General features: G+C 42.8%; 1 protein-coding gene across 3 annotated transcripts in view; it reads left to right on the top strand.

Moving 5' to 3' along the window:
* Positions 1-15,309, top strand: part of CAPN3 (calpain 3) — a 53,026-nt gene that overhangs the window by 10,942 nt on the left and 26,775 nt on the right. For all 3 annotated transcript variants that reach the window (XM_053593628.1, XM_053593629.1, XM_053593630.1), the window contains exon 2: positions 15,159-15,228. In XM_053593628.1, coding sequence (XP_053449603.1) covers positions 15,159-15,228 — 70 coding nt within the window. The remainder of the gene's footprint in view (positions 1-15,158; positions 15,229-15,309) is intronic.

Genomic DNA, 15,309 nt, shown 5'->3' on the forward strand with positions numbered 1-15,309 from the left:
GCCCTCCATTCCTAGGGCCTAGGGCCCAGTTGCTGCTTCTCCCAAGAAAATTATTTATCTTTCCAATGAAACTGGCTTTGCAAGAGGTCTGCTTGTGATGTGTTTTAGAGTGTCAACTTCTATCATACAGTTTGGCAAGAACTGGGGTCACTGAGCTAGCTACAAAGAGGAAGAACTGGGGGGACCGTACAGAGAGGTTAAGACAGCTAGATTTAGGACCACACACTGAAGGAACTGGCCCAGCCACTAGCAGGTCCCATGAAATTGTTAACTTTCACTTTCACTTTTCTATGACAAGGATAAGGATATCCTAATTGCATGGCTGTTCTGAAGTAGGGTTCATACAGTCCTAGAGGGGCTCAAGGTAAGTTAGCAATTACTATTAGCCCAGGCTACAGAGGGCAGGAGCATAACACAGCAATGAAGGAGAGCACAGACTTTGAAGACAAACTCGATTCAAATCCCAGGTCCACCATTTAACAATGCAGCCTCATGGAAGTCACTGACTATCCCTAGGTCTCAGTGTCCCCATCTGTGAAAAGAAAACCAAAACTCTCACTTTTGTAGATGCGTAAGGATTAAATGAGATACCATCTATGACATACTTAGCATAATGACTCAATAAATAGTAATGATGACAACTGAAAGGCAAAACGAGGCACCCATTTGAGAGACAGCCTTCTTTCTACTCAGCAGAAAATCATGACAGTGCCATCCCAGGGCATGGGGACAGGGTGGGAACACACATTTGGGTGAAAGTGACAATTCTATAAATAACTTTTAGGAATGCCTCTCATTATATTCCACAAGACAGTAGCTCCTCCTGAGGGCCATGATGGAGACAGAGCGCTAGACATCTTGATGAACAAGGTGATATGACTCAGGGGTATAATGCTGAAAAAGGGAGGGGCATGGACAGAAATGGCCAAGAAATATAAGAAAAGATGCATTTCCCTGATTATGAATAAGGCAAAGCATCTTTTTTAACCATTCCCATATTTCTTGATTATTTATTATTTCTGTCCATGAAATACAGAGAAATAATGTCTTTTGCTCATTTTTCTGTTGTCTTTGTTGATTTAAATTATAGGCATTATAGGCATTCTTTACACATTCTGCATACTAATCCTTTATTATCTGAAAGTGTTGTAAATATCTTCTCCCACATTGTAGCTTGACTTTTCTTTTCTTTTCTTTTCTTTTTTTTTTTTTGCAGTTTTGGCAGAGGCTGGGCTTGAACCCGCCACCCCTGGTATATGGGGCTGGCGCCCTACTCCTTGAGCCACAGGCGCCGCCCTATAGCTTGACTTTTCATTCTCTTAAGAATATGTTTATTTTAAAAGTCCTTAATTAATTAGAACTTCTAAATTAATTCTTGATTTGTTCATTTTTTCCTTTATGGTTTGTGTTTTTTTGCATTCTATTACGAAAGTTTTTCCCAAATCGAGGTCATTCTTTGTCATTTAGAAGCCTTATTTTTTTTGACTTTATATTTGACAGAAATTAATTTTAGAAATTAGTCGTATAAATGTATTTTTTTAATTTTTATCAAAATATCTAGAAGTCATTTTCGTATGTAAGACAAGGACCACATTTAGGTTTTTTTTTCCCCATATGGATAGTCTAAAATGCCAGCACAACTTATTAAAAACACAATCCTTTTTCCATTGTTATACAATACCACTTTTTAAATAAATCAAGCGTCTATACATGTGTGGATCTGTTTTTGCACTCTCTAGTCTGTTCCACTGGTTTGTCTATCTTTGTACCAGTGCCACACCTTGTGTCAGTAAGTCCTAACATCCAGTAGAGCAACTTATTTCTTGTCTTCAGGGTTGTTTTAGCTACATCTGGCTCTCTGCCATTCCACTGACATTTTGGAATCAGGATGTTGAGTTCCACAAAAAGTCCTGTTGGGATTTTTATTGGGATTGCATTGAATTAATTTGGGAAGAATACACATCTTCACAACATGAAGAAGGGCTGTTTCTTCCTTTAGATAGATCCTCTATGGTATCTTTCAATCAAGATTTTGTAAGTTTTTTAATGAAGTCTTGAACATCTTTTGTCAGATTTATTCCTCGGCATCTTTGTTGTTGTCACTTTTATAAATGGCATTTTTCTTACAACTGTACTCAATTCCTCAGGTATAAACATGCATTTGGCCCTCGTTTTATATGCAATACATTTGCTAAACTCAGTAATTCTAATGATTTGATAATGGATCTCAAGCTCTTTGTAGATTCTCTGTTCTTTGTCCATATTTCTAGAGAGATAGATAATTTGCAAATAATGGCAGGGCTGCCAAGTACGTGATGCCTCAGCCTAATTCTCGTTTGATTGTACTGGCTAACCCCTTCGGTATAACATTAATAGTAAAGGCAATAACAGGCATCTTCATATGGTTCCCAATTTTAAAGAGAAAATGCTTAATTTTTCTCTGCTGAATAGATTTATAGACACTGCTTATCATAAAGCAAGTCCCCCTCTATTCCTGCTTTGCGAAGAGTTTTTTTTTAATTATAAATGGTTTTTAAAGTTATCAAATACTTTTCAACAAGTCTTGAGAAAACCATGTGATTTTTTCTTCCTTTAAACAGTTAATGCAAAATTATGTTAATAGAGCTTTTAAATGTTGACCCTTTACATTCTTAGAATAAACCACACTTAGACAGCATTATCTTTTTTGTTTGTTTGTTGTTGTTGTTTTGGGGGGGCGGGTTTGAACCCGCCACCTCCCGTATATGGGGCCGGGGCCCCACTCCTTTGAGCCACAGGTGCCGCCCGACTGCATTATCTTTTTTACACATCATAGAATTTTGGTTGGGTAATCTTTTGTTTAGGATTTTGCATCTGTGTTCATTAGAAATACTGACTTTTTGTGCTATCCAATTTTCATGTCAAGATTATACTGGCCTCATAAAATGAGCGGGGAATTTTTTTCTTTTTTTCTTTTTTTCTATTTTATGGAAGAGGTTATGTAAGCTGGAAATTAAATGTTCCTTAAATATTGGTTAGAATTTTGCCAGTGTTTTCCTTAAAGGACTATTTTTATCTACCAATACAACATCTTTAACAATCGTGGGATCATGTGAAATGGTTTGTCTTCTTGAGTCAGTGATAATTTTATTTTTCTAGGAATTTGTAGTGACTGTCTCTAAGAAAACCTCTTTTTCCTGCTTTAAAGTCAATTTTGTTGAATATTAATGTAGGTACACAAGGTTTGGGGGCAAGTATCTATGTGATATATATTTTTCTCATTGTTTTACTTTCACCATTTCTATGTTCTACTATCTCGGATTGTTTCTTAGAAACTGCTTATAGCTTTTTAAAAAAATACAATCTGAAAACTTTTGTATTTTAGCTGGAGATTTTAGTCTATTTAAGTATTGATATATTCTGGATTTATTTCTATCTTTTTTTTTTTTTTTTTAGACAGAGTCTCACTTTGTCACCCTTGGTAGAATGCCGTGGAATGATAGCTCACAGCAACTTCAAACTCTTGGGCTCAAGTGATCCTCTTGCCTCAGCCTCCCAAGTAGCTAAGACACCCGCCACAACGCCTGCCTATTTTTAGAGATGGAGTTGCACTGCTCTCGCTCTAGCTCAGGCTGGCCTCAAACTCCTGAGCTCAGGCAATCCACCCAGCTCGCCCTCCCACAGTTGTAGGATTACAGATGTGAGCCACTGCGCCCAGCCCATTTCTATCATCTTAACTGTATGTTCTGTATACTTTTTGTTTGTGTTGCTTTTTAAATGCTTCTTATTTCCTCTCTCTACCCTTCTTTTAAATTTAGCATGTTTTCTCTATTCTTTTTTCCTTTCTACTAATTTGTAAGTTATAGATTATTTTTTTTCCAGTAGTTGCCCCCAAAATGTTAATATACATACAATACAGGGTACCATAAAGTTTGTGTGCAATTTAAAGTAGTTTATCTTAACAGATCCTAAATTAGTCAATAACTTTATCTTCCTCTTAAACAATATGGGGATCATAGAGCACTTTAACCAAGTATTCCTCTCCTAATCAATATAACATTGTTGTTCAGAATTTTAGCTCTATCTTGATTTTTCAACCTTACAAATGAGAAATTAGGCCAGACATAATGGCTTACATCTATGATCCTAATACTTTGGACAGCCAATGTGGGAGAATTGTGTGATCCAATTCAGGAGTTTGAGACCAGCCTGTCAACATAGCAAGACCCTGTCTCCACAAAAAAATAAAAAAAATTAGCTGGGTGTGGTGGCATGCACCTGTAGTCCCAGGTATTCAGTAGGCCGAGGCAGGAGGATTGCTTGAACCCAGGAGTTTGAGGTTGCTGTGAACTGTGATGCCCAGGCACTCTTACCCTGACAACGGAGTAAGACCCTGTCTCAAAAACAGAAGAAATATTATAAATTTAATTTTTAATCCAATCAGTATTTGCTTAAATTTACACACATTTACCAATTTGTTTGCTTATTGTTCCTCTGTCTTAGACAGATAATTTTATTTTTTCCTAGAGTACATTGGTTAGAAATTCATTGCAAATCTATTTGTAGTAAGGGCTTTCCATTTTTATTTGTATGAAGTTTTCTCTTACTCTTGAAAACATTTTTCTGTGTGATCAGTCGTAGGTCAATGTCAATACTATCCTCTGGCTTACATGATTGGTATTGAGAAATCAGTAATCTTTCTAACTGGTGCGCCCTAATATACCACGTGTCTTTTTTCTCTGACTGATTTAAAATCTTTTTTCTATCTACGGCATTCTGCAATATCACTATCTGGTGTCTAATGAGCTTAAGTATTTAGAAAAACTACTGATAAATAAAAACCATGATACATAGAAAAATAAGGAAGGAATTATAATCATAGCATGCCACTTACCTAAAGAATGAATAATATTTACCTAATTGCACTGAAGTAAATACTGAATTTTTATTTTATCAAAATGTATTACACAATTATTTTGGGAGGATGGTGGGCAGAATATAGTATATTAAACTTGGCCTGGTGCAGTGGCTCACACCTGTAATCCCAGCACTCTGGTGGGCAGACTGCCTGAGCTCATGAGTTTGAGACAGCCCAAGCAAGAGCGAGACTCCCATCTCTAAAAATAGCTAGGTGTTGTGGCAGGCGCCTATAGTCCCAGCTACTCGGGAGGCTGAGGCAAGAGAATCACTTGAGTCTGAGAGTCGGAGCTTGCTGTGAGCTATAACTTGATGACATTCTACCAAGGGTGACAAAGTGAGACTCTGTCTCAAAAACAAACCAAAAAAAGCCCCAGCTTGCCCGAGTCTTGTCCTCTCCTCTTCAGACACCATGTCCTTCACTACTCATTCCACCACTTTCTCCAGCAATTACCAGTCCCTGGGCTCAGTCCAGGCGCCCAGCTACAGTGTCCGGCCCACCAGCAGCACAGCCAGTGTCTATGCAGGCGCCGGGAGCTTGGGCTCCTGGATCTCCATGTCCCGCTCCACCAGCTTCTGGGGTGGCTGAGGGTCCGGGGGCCTGGCCACGGGGATGGCTGGGGGTCTAGCAGAAATAGGGGGCATCCAGACCGAGAAGGAGACTATGTAAGAACTGAACGACAGCCTGGCCTCCTACCTGGACAGAGTGAGGAACCCGGAGACTGATAACCAGAGGCTGGAGAGCAAAATCCGGGAACACCTGGAGAAGAAGGGGCCCCAGGTCAGAGACAGGGTGCGTTACTTCAAGACCATCGAGGATTTGAGGGCTCAGATCTTTGCAAATTCTGTGGACAATGCCCACATCATTCTGCAGATTGGCAATGCCCGTCTTGCTGCTGATGACTTTAGAGTCAAGTATGAGACAATCTGTGGAGAGCGACATCCATAGGCTCCACAAGGTCATTGATGACACCAATGTCACTCGACTGCAGCTGGAGTCAGAGATCGAGGCTCTCAAGGAGGAGCTGCTCTTCATGAAGAAGAACCACGAGGAGGAAGTAAAAGTCCTACAAGCCCAGATCGCCAGTTCTGGGTTAACTGTGGAGGTAGATGCTCCCAAATCCCAGGACCTGAGCAAGATCATGGCAGACATGCGGGCCCAGTATGATGAGCTGGCTCGGAAGAACCAAGAAGAGCTGGCCAAGAGCTGGTCCCAGCAGATGAAGGAGAGCACCTCAGTGGTCACCTCACAGTTTGCTGAGGTCGGAGCTGCTGAGACAATGCTCACAGAGCTGACGCATACAGTCCAGTCCTTGGAGATCGAACTGGACTCCATGAGAAATCAGAAGTCCAGGTTGGAGGACAGTCTGGAGGAGGTGGAGGCCTGCTACACCACACAGATGGAGCAACTCAATGGGGTCCTGCTGCATTTGGAGTCAGAGCTGGCACAGACCCGGGCAGAGGGGCAGTGCCAGGCCCAGGAGAATGAGGTACTGCGGAATATCAGGTCAAGCTAGAGGCTGAGATCGCCACCTGCTAGAAGACGGGGAGGACTTCAACCTTGGTGATGCCCTGGACAGCAGCAACTCCATGCAAACCATCCAAAAGACCACCACCGCAGGATAGTGGACGGCAAAGTGGTGTCTGAGACCAAGGACACCAAAGTTCTGAGACACTGAGGCAGTAGAGCAGCGTGCCCTTATGCCAATAAAGAGTTCAGAGGTCACTAGAAAAAAAAAGCTTAAATCTGATTCACAAAATGAGAATTCTACTGGCACTCTCTAAAGATAACAAATTTAAAAGAAACAATATGGTTCAGTGCCCATAGCTCAGTGAGTAAGGTGCCGGCCACATACACCAAGGTGGAGGGCTCAAGCCTGGCCCAGGCCTGCTAAACAACAATGACAACTACAACCAAAAAATAGCTGGGCATTGTGGCAGGCGCCTCTAGTCCCATCTCCTTGGGAGGCTGAGGCAAGAGAATCTTTTAAGCCCAAGAGTTGGAGGATGCTGTGAGCTGTGACGCCATAGCACTCTACCAAGGGCGACCTAGTAAAATTCTGACTCAAAAAAATTTTTTTTCTCTAAAAGGAACAATACAAGTATTAGAAATATAGAGGTAAATACAATGAAACAGCTAAAAGAATTAAAAGTGGCTGCCTCTAAGGAGAGATTTGCAGGTAGTGAGAGGAAGGGCATGAGGCTTTGATTGTTTAATGGACCTTTTGTATTATTTGATTTTTAAAAACTTTGTCCATGTATAAGTTGGATAAAAGTAAAACTATTCTTTTTTTTCTTTTTTAGAGACAGAGTCTCACTTTGTCACCCTTGGTAGACTGCTCTGGTGTCACAGCTCACAGCAACCTCCAGCTCTTGGGCTTAGGTGATTCTCCTGCCTCAGCCTCCCAAGTAGCTGGGACTACTGGCACCTGCCACAACGCCCGGCTATTTTTTTGTTGCAGTTTGGCCGGGGCCGGGTTTGAACCCACCATCCTCGGTATATGGAGCCAGCGCCCTACCCACTGAGCCACAGGCGCTGCCCTTTTTTTCTTTTTCTTTTTTTTTTTTTTGAGACAGAGACTCACCCTGCCACCTGGGCTAGAGTGCAATCTCATAGCAACCTCAAACTCCTGGGCTCAAGTAATCCTCCTGCTTTGGCCTCCTAGTAGCTAGGACTACAGGTGCCCACCATCATGTCTGGCTAATTTTTCTATTTTTAGTAGAGATAGAGCCTTGCTCTTGCTCAGGCTCATTTCGAACTCCTAAGTTCAAGTGATCCTCCTACCTCCACCTCCCAGAGGGCTAGGATTTCAGGTGTGAGGCACCATTGCCCACCAGAAGAATAAAACTATTTTATGAAAGAATTGACTTCAAAAATTATGTTGAGCTATTTTAGTATCCTGTAATACTAAAGTCATGGTTTCAAACTTTAGAGGACATAAGAATTTCCTAGTGAGCCTATTTAAAACGCAGAGTCCCAGGCTCCTACCAAAAGTATCTGAATCCTCAGGTCTGGGGTGGGCCTGGGGACTCTGCATTGTGAACTTACATCCCATGTGATTCTGAGGCACATAGTACAAAGACCACACTTTGAGAAACAGAGAATAGACAATGGCCAACATGTACCAGTGAGCAGACAGGGAGACTGGGCGTCCTCCTAGCAGGCAAACTGCCAGACCTGAGTTTCCACACTTAGACTCCCCTGCCATCACATTAGAATTGCCTACTGAAACACAGAGAAATGTTGGAAAAGCCGGGCTTTCTCAAGAATATAATTCCAGCACATATTTATCCACCTTCCCCATTCATCACATTCTCTGCTCCGAAGGTCCTGAATTTGTACACTGGATGTCTGTCCGCGGCCACCAGGGCTGCTCCGACAGGGACTTTCATCTGAGATGGAGTTACCTCCTCTCTGGATACTTCTTGCTGATTAGAGGCCCTAAATGGCTAGTCAAGGTCCTTGGAGAGGAGGGGGAATGGATAGCAGGAGTAGGAAGGCTTCATTACCTTCAGACAATGGCTCGAAGCAGATTCCTCCTCTGCGATCAGCAGCCTGTGTAAGATTAGTGTAAGCATGTTTAGAAGGCCCCATGCGATAGCCCACTGACCCCGCATGAATGCCTTTTGTTGAGGCGGGGTAAGCCATTCTGTAATTATATTTTCGCCTTTTAAAGAAAAAAATCCCAGCAAGGCTAATGAAGTTGCCCTAAAGGTCCACAGCCTGCTCTGTCCTGAGGCTGTCCCCTGCCACTCTCTGTTCCCTTCCTGGCTCCCTCTTATGGTGTCGCCCCTAGACTGTGAGCTCAGGGGCCTCCAGCAAAGCTGCTGACTCTGAGCGGGGCCTTTCTCTGGCCTGTGTTCATTTGCATCACGCTGCTGAGGGTGGAGGAGCTATATGGGGTCGGGGCCATTCACAGGAGGATTAGGACTGGGCTGAGGGTGCAGTGGGAAAGAGGCCACAGGGAAAGCCCAGCTCCACTCCCTGAGCCATCACCATGCCCTACCTGCTGCCAGCGTTCTTCTGTGACCGCGTGATCCGAGAGCGGGACAGGAGGAACGGAGAGGGCACCATCACACAGCCCCTCAAGTTCGAGGGGCAGGATTTTGTCCTTCTCAGACAACGGTGTCTGGCTCAGAAGTGCCTCTTTGAAGATCGCGTGTTCCCAGCAGGTATTCAGGCCCTGGGCTCCCATGAGCTGAGCCAGAAAACCAAGATGAAGGCCATCACATGGAAAAGGCCAAAGGTAGGAATGGAAGTGGGCAGGCTTCACAAGCCAGTCTTGGGGAACACGAAGTCAAGTGGCCCAGAGCCTGAGGCCATGGATTCCCACCCTGCACAGGGGGCTTATCAAGGTATTTATGGGTGTGCCCCCAAAATATCTTCCTGTGGCTCGGCCCTCAGTAGCACAGGGATTATGGTGCCAGCCACATACACCGAAGTTGGTGAGTTGGAACCGGCAGGGCCTGCTAAACAACAATGACAACTGCAACAAAAAATAGCTGGGCATTGTGGCGGGTGCCTGTACAGCTACTTGGGAGGCTGAGGCAAGAGAATTGCTTAAGCCCAAGAGTTTGAGGTTGCTGTGAGCTGTGACGCCACAGCACTCTACCGAGGGTGACATAATGAAACTGTCTCAAAAAAACAAACAAAAAATATCTTCCTGCTTCCTCCTGAAACTAGATTCCTGAACTAGAGATTGTTATAACACTTTATAGGTCCCTGAAATTGTAAATATTTTTAAAAGAGCTAATGCACTGATTTAAATCCATTGTGAGATTATAACTTACCATTGATTATCATGTCACTTTCTGAGAGCAGGTGTTTAGGGAGGGAGAGAGTAGAGTGGTTAAGAATACTAAGGCTCACAGTTGCAGGGAGAGTGAAAAGTAGTGAACAATAAAGATATGGGGGCTGGAGACTTGCCTTCTTGACCTTTCACCTAGGTCTGGCTCATTAGTATTTCATAAAAATGTCTGTGCTGACAAGCCAGACTCCTTACAGAGGGAAGCAGCTTTTGCTCCAGGCTACCTTGTGTTGCAACTGAGGAGCCCATTTGTGTCAGCACGAGTAGGTCAAAGTGCTTGGGGGAGGGTAAGACAAGACCTTTCTTTCTTCATGGAGGAGCCTCTAACCCCAGTAGGGTTCACTGCGTTTAGAGCTGGCAAGAACTCTAACTTATTGGACTCCGAGGCAGGTGTGTGTGCAGCCCAATAGATCTGCAAGATGATCCACTGGCATGTACGACAAAATATTCAAACTGTTTATACCTATTTTAAATAAACTTTTAACTGTAGAACAGTTTTAGATTTACAGAAACCCTGTGAAGACAATAGAGTTCCCATATGCCTTGCCCCCAGTTTTCCCTATTGATTTCATTTATCAATATTGATATATCAGTATTAACTGAACTCTATACTTTAATCGGATTTTCTTAGTCTTTAACTAATGTCCTTTTTCTCTGTTCCAACATCCCACCCAAGAGTCAATATCATGTTTAGTAGTCATCTCTCCTTAGCCCCCTTGGCTTTGACAACCTCTCAAACTTTCCTAGCTTTTGATGAGGAAATTTCCCTCACAATTCTGAAGAGTACTGGTCAGTTATTTTGTAATATGTCCCGTATCGGCATTTGCCTGCTGTTTTCCTCCCTATGGGCTGATGGGTTTGGGGGAGGAAGTCCACAGACGTAGAGGTGTCATTTTCATCACATTGTATATCAGAGCACAGACTAGACTCATGCCTTATCATTCTTGATGTTGACCTTCATACCTGGCTTAAATAGTGTTTTTTAGTTTTCTCTGCTGTAAAGTTATGTTCTCCTCTTTTCCATACCATATTGTTTGGAAACAAGGTGCTAAGTGTAAACACACACTTAAGGAAGGGGGAGTTATACTCCCTACCTTGAGAGCAGAGCATACATAAATTAGTAAAAATAATTATGCACGGGTGGCGCCTGTGGCTCAAGGAGTAGGGCGCTGGTCCCATATGCCGGAGGTGGCGGGTTCAAACCCAGCCTTGGCCAAAAACCAAAAAAATAAAAAAATAAAAAATAATTATGCATGGAAGCTGCATCTAGTCTCCCTGTGCATTTGTTCAATCACTTATTTATAATCAATATGGGCTCATCAACATTTATTTTTTATTTTGTGTTATAATCCGTCCTGTTTTATATCTGTTGTTCAGATTGTTCCAGCTTTAGTCTCTGGGAGATCTCAGTTGGCTCCTGTGTCTATTTAACCTGGTCCTACTGCTGTAAGGGTTTTATTCCTTAAGCACTTTCTTACTTTCTGACATTACAAGAAGCTCCAGGATCATAATGTATGTCTTTTGCCCCAATCCTGGAAGCAGTCATTTCTCCAAAAAGCACTGATTCCTTTTAATGGAAGATGGTATTAGAAACTAAGGTCTGGTTGCTAGGTGTGATCATTGCTACTGGAGTGTGATAATCTCTCTCGGATATAATCATCTGTATCTATATTAAGCTAAATATGAGTTCATACTGACTTATACCAAAGTATTTCTCAGCTTTATTGGTGTGCTAATATAAATGGAATTTTTTTTTAATTTCCAATTCCAGTTGTTCATTGCTAGTATAAAGAAAAGCAGTTGAACTTCATATACTAACCTTGAATCTTATAGCTGAGATATATTCACGTATTAATTTCTAGTGGGGCCTTTTGTCATTTGTTTCTTATTTCTATATAACAATCATGTGAATAAAGACAATTTATTTCTTCATTTCCAATCTTTATGTCTTTGGTTTCCTTTTCTTGTCTTACTGCATTATCTAGCTAGGACTTCCTGTATGAGTCTGGAGAGGAGCGGCAAGAAGGAAAATCTCATCTGATCTTAGGGGGAAAGCATCTAGTTTCTCATCATTAAGTATGAAGAAAGCTATTGTTCTTTTCAGAAGTGGATGTTCTTTACCAAGTTGAAGAAATTCTCTATTCCTAGATAGCTGAGAGGTTTTTTGGTTGTTTTTTTTTTTTATCATGAACAGGTGTTGAAATTTGTCAAGTGCTTTCATATGAAAGCCATAAGTTAGTTTCATAGTAGGGCTGAGTACATTGGATACTTTTTCTTCCATTCTTGAGATACATATGAAAGCTGGGCAACAGAGCAAGGCTCTGTCTCAAAAAATAAATAAAGATGGCAATCTGGATGTTGATGTCCTCTTTACTACTAGGTTGTTAGTGTTTCCAGTTTTTTTAGTTCAGAGGTAAAATTTCTTGTTTTTAGAGAAACAAAAATAAATCGTAAGTTGTGTTTACATATACAATTCAACTTTAATATTGTAGGGCTGTTGTTTTAGTTATTTTATTTTATAATTTTCTTTTCTTTCTTTCTTTCTTTTTTTCTTTTTTTGAGACTGAGTCTCACTCTGTCACCCCAGCTAGAGTACAGTGGCATTGTAGCTCACAACAACCTCAAACTCCTGGGCTCAAACAATTCTCCTGCCTCACCCTCCTGAGTAGCTGGGCTGGGGCTACAGGTGTGCATCACCACGCCTAGCTAATTTTTTCCCGTGTTTAGTAAAGACAGGGTCTCACTCTTGCTTAGGCTGGTCTCCAACTTCTGACCTCAAACAATCCTCTTGCTTTGGATCCCAGGTGTGAACCACTGTGCTGGGACTTTTCCTCTTATACTAAAACATCCTGGTTCTTAATAGCATTAACATAAGTTCTTATGTGCTTCATCCTACAGTACACGTGTCAAATTTTTTAAATAATATTATTTCTTATGGCTTGTATTTCTTTCTCTTTTTTTTGTTTTTGAGACAGAGTCTCACTGTCACCCTCGGTAGAGTGCTGTGGTGTCACAGCTCACAGCAACCTCAAACTCTTAGGTGTAAGCAATTCTCTTGCCTCAGCCTCCCAAGTAGCTGGGACTACAGGTGCCCGCCACAACGCTGAGCTATTTTTTGGTTGCAGTTGTCATTGCTGTCTAGCAGGCCTGGGCTGGGTTTGAACCCACCAGCCTGGGTGTATGTGGCTGGTGCCCTAATCACTGAGCTATGAGCGCCGCCCAATGGCTCATATTTCTTTGTGGTTTTGGGTTTTGTCCTTAGGGTATGTCCCAAAGAGTATAAACAGCCAGAAGGTTGGGTTTTAAGTCACTTGAAATAATTTTTTGTGTGTGCCACCAATTTGATATGCTAGTTAGGTTCCTTTGCTTCAGTTTGCTTTCAGCTTTTACAGATTGCTTTTTCAATTATTTTTTATTTTTTATTTATTTTTTTTTGGCTGGGGCTGGGTTTGAACCCACCACCTCTGGCATATGGGACTGGTGCCCTACTCCTTGAGCCACAGGCGCCACCCGCAATTATTTTTTATTGACCGGGCGTGATGGCTCATGACTGTAATCCCAACACTTGGGAGCCCAAAGCAGGTGGATTGCCTGAGCTCACAGGTTCCACACCTTGTCTCTAAAAATAGCTGGGTGTTGTGGTGGGTACTGTAGTCCCAGCTACTCAGGAGGCTGAGACCAGAGGATCTCTTGAGCCCAAGAGTCTGAGGTTGCTGTGAGTTATGATGCCACAGCCCTTTACCAGGAGCAACAAAGTGAGACTCTGTCTTAAAAATTAATAAATAAAATAAATTATTTTTTATTTAATTTCAGCTTTTAATTATGTCATGATTCCTGAGTCAAAACTATCCTCAAACAGTTAATTCAAAGTTATTCTTTCATCCTTATTTCTGCCATCTTGTTTTGCTCCCCAACTAGTAACCTTTTTTAAAAAGATTGGTTTGGGTTTATCCTCCTGTAGTGTTTGGAGTTTCAGATGGGAGCCCGGCTGTGGTGCTGGAGGCCAGCTGTGGTGTGGGATAAGCAAGACTTTCCATCTAGGAAGGATAGATCCCTGTGTGCAGGAGCTTCCTTTCACTTGGACCGTGAGAGGGGAAGAGGGAGGGAGAGAGAAATGCATGCACCATGTCACAGGATAACAAAGGTTCTTGAAGCTGTGAAGAATGGTATTAAAACCAAAACCTGGAATCTATGATTATCTTAAAACTTAAAAATTTTGGCTCCGTGCCTGTGGCTCAAGTGGCTAAGGCGCCAGCCACATACACCGGAGCTGGCAGGTTCAAATCCAGCCCAGGCCTGCCAAACAACAATGATGGCTGCAACCAAAAAATAGCTGGGTTGGTGGGCGCCTGTAGTCCCAGCTACTTGGGAAGCAAAGGTAGGAGTATCGCTTGAGCCCAGGAATTGGAGGTTGCTGTGAGCTGTGATGCCACGTACTCTATGGAAGGTGACAGCTTGAGGCTCTGTCTCAAAAAAAAAAAAAAACTTAAAAAGTTCGCGCCTGTGTCTCAGTGAGTAGGGCGCCGGCCCCACATTCCGAGAGTGGCGGGTTCAAACCCAGCCCCGGCCAAACTGCAACAACAACAACAACAACAAAAATAGCCGGGCGTTGTGGCGGGCGCCTGTAGTCCCAGCTGCTCGGGAGGCTGAGTCAAGAGAATCGCGTAAACCCAAGAGTTAGAGGTTGCTGTGAGCCGTGTGACGCCACGGCACTCTACCGGAGGGCGGTACAGTGAGACTCTGTCTCCACAAAAAAAAAAAACAAAAAACTTAAAAAGTTCTTTAGACCAAGTGGAAGGCACATCCAAACAGAAACAGGAGCGCCCTCTGCTGGCCTCAGTTGGACGGCACGTCATCTGCAGGACCTGGACCGGAAAGCTGCCAGCGCCAGGGCGGGAGGTGTGTCTCCAACACTTGGGGAGGCTGTGTCGCTCACACCGCTCTGCTCGCTGCTTCCGGCGTTCAAATCCCACGGACCCTGAGACCTATACTGACTCTAAGTATCTATGTTGCCGTAACTTGGGGAGAGAGATCCTTATTTTCCTTCTAACATTTTTTTTCTCCGGGCATAGAACAAGCAAGAGCCGTTCTTTCGGCAGTCACTTTGCCAAAGCTGTGACAGGAAGGACACTGCCCTAACTCTTAAGGGGCATCTCTACTCAAATAGTCTGACAGCGTGGGGAGCAGCATGGGACAACGTGAAAAGGAAGCATGATTCTGGCTTCTGCCACTTACTAGCTGTGTGTTCTTGGAGACATTTCTCAGCCTGAGAAGCCTCGGGTTTTTTATCTGAAAAGTAAGAGTGACAGCATGCAGTGCCCAGGGCTGTGTGGGAAGCTTAACTGAGTGACGGGTAAAGAGCCTGATACGTGGTGACAACACTACATAATGGAACTCAATTAATAATAGTTACTATTATTATTATTACCTGGTCCTTTTCTCTTTGTTTCACAGGAAATTTGCGAGAATCCCCGATTTATCATTGGTGGAGCCAACAGAACCGACATCTGTCAAGGAGAACTAGGTGAGGAAAGTATTTCAGCTCATATCCTGCCAGGTGATCAAGGGGTGACTGAAAGGTGTGATCTCTTCCCAGGAGGTTAAG

The sequence above is a fragment of the Nycticebus coucang genome, chromosome 6 (assembly GCF_027406575.1).
Source record: "Nycticebus coucang isolate mNycCou1 chromosome 6, mNycCou1.pri, whole genome shotgun sequence".
Taxonomy (NCBI): Eukaryota; Metazoa; Chordata; class Mammalia; order Primates; family Lorisidae; genus Nycticebus; species Nycticebus coucang.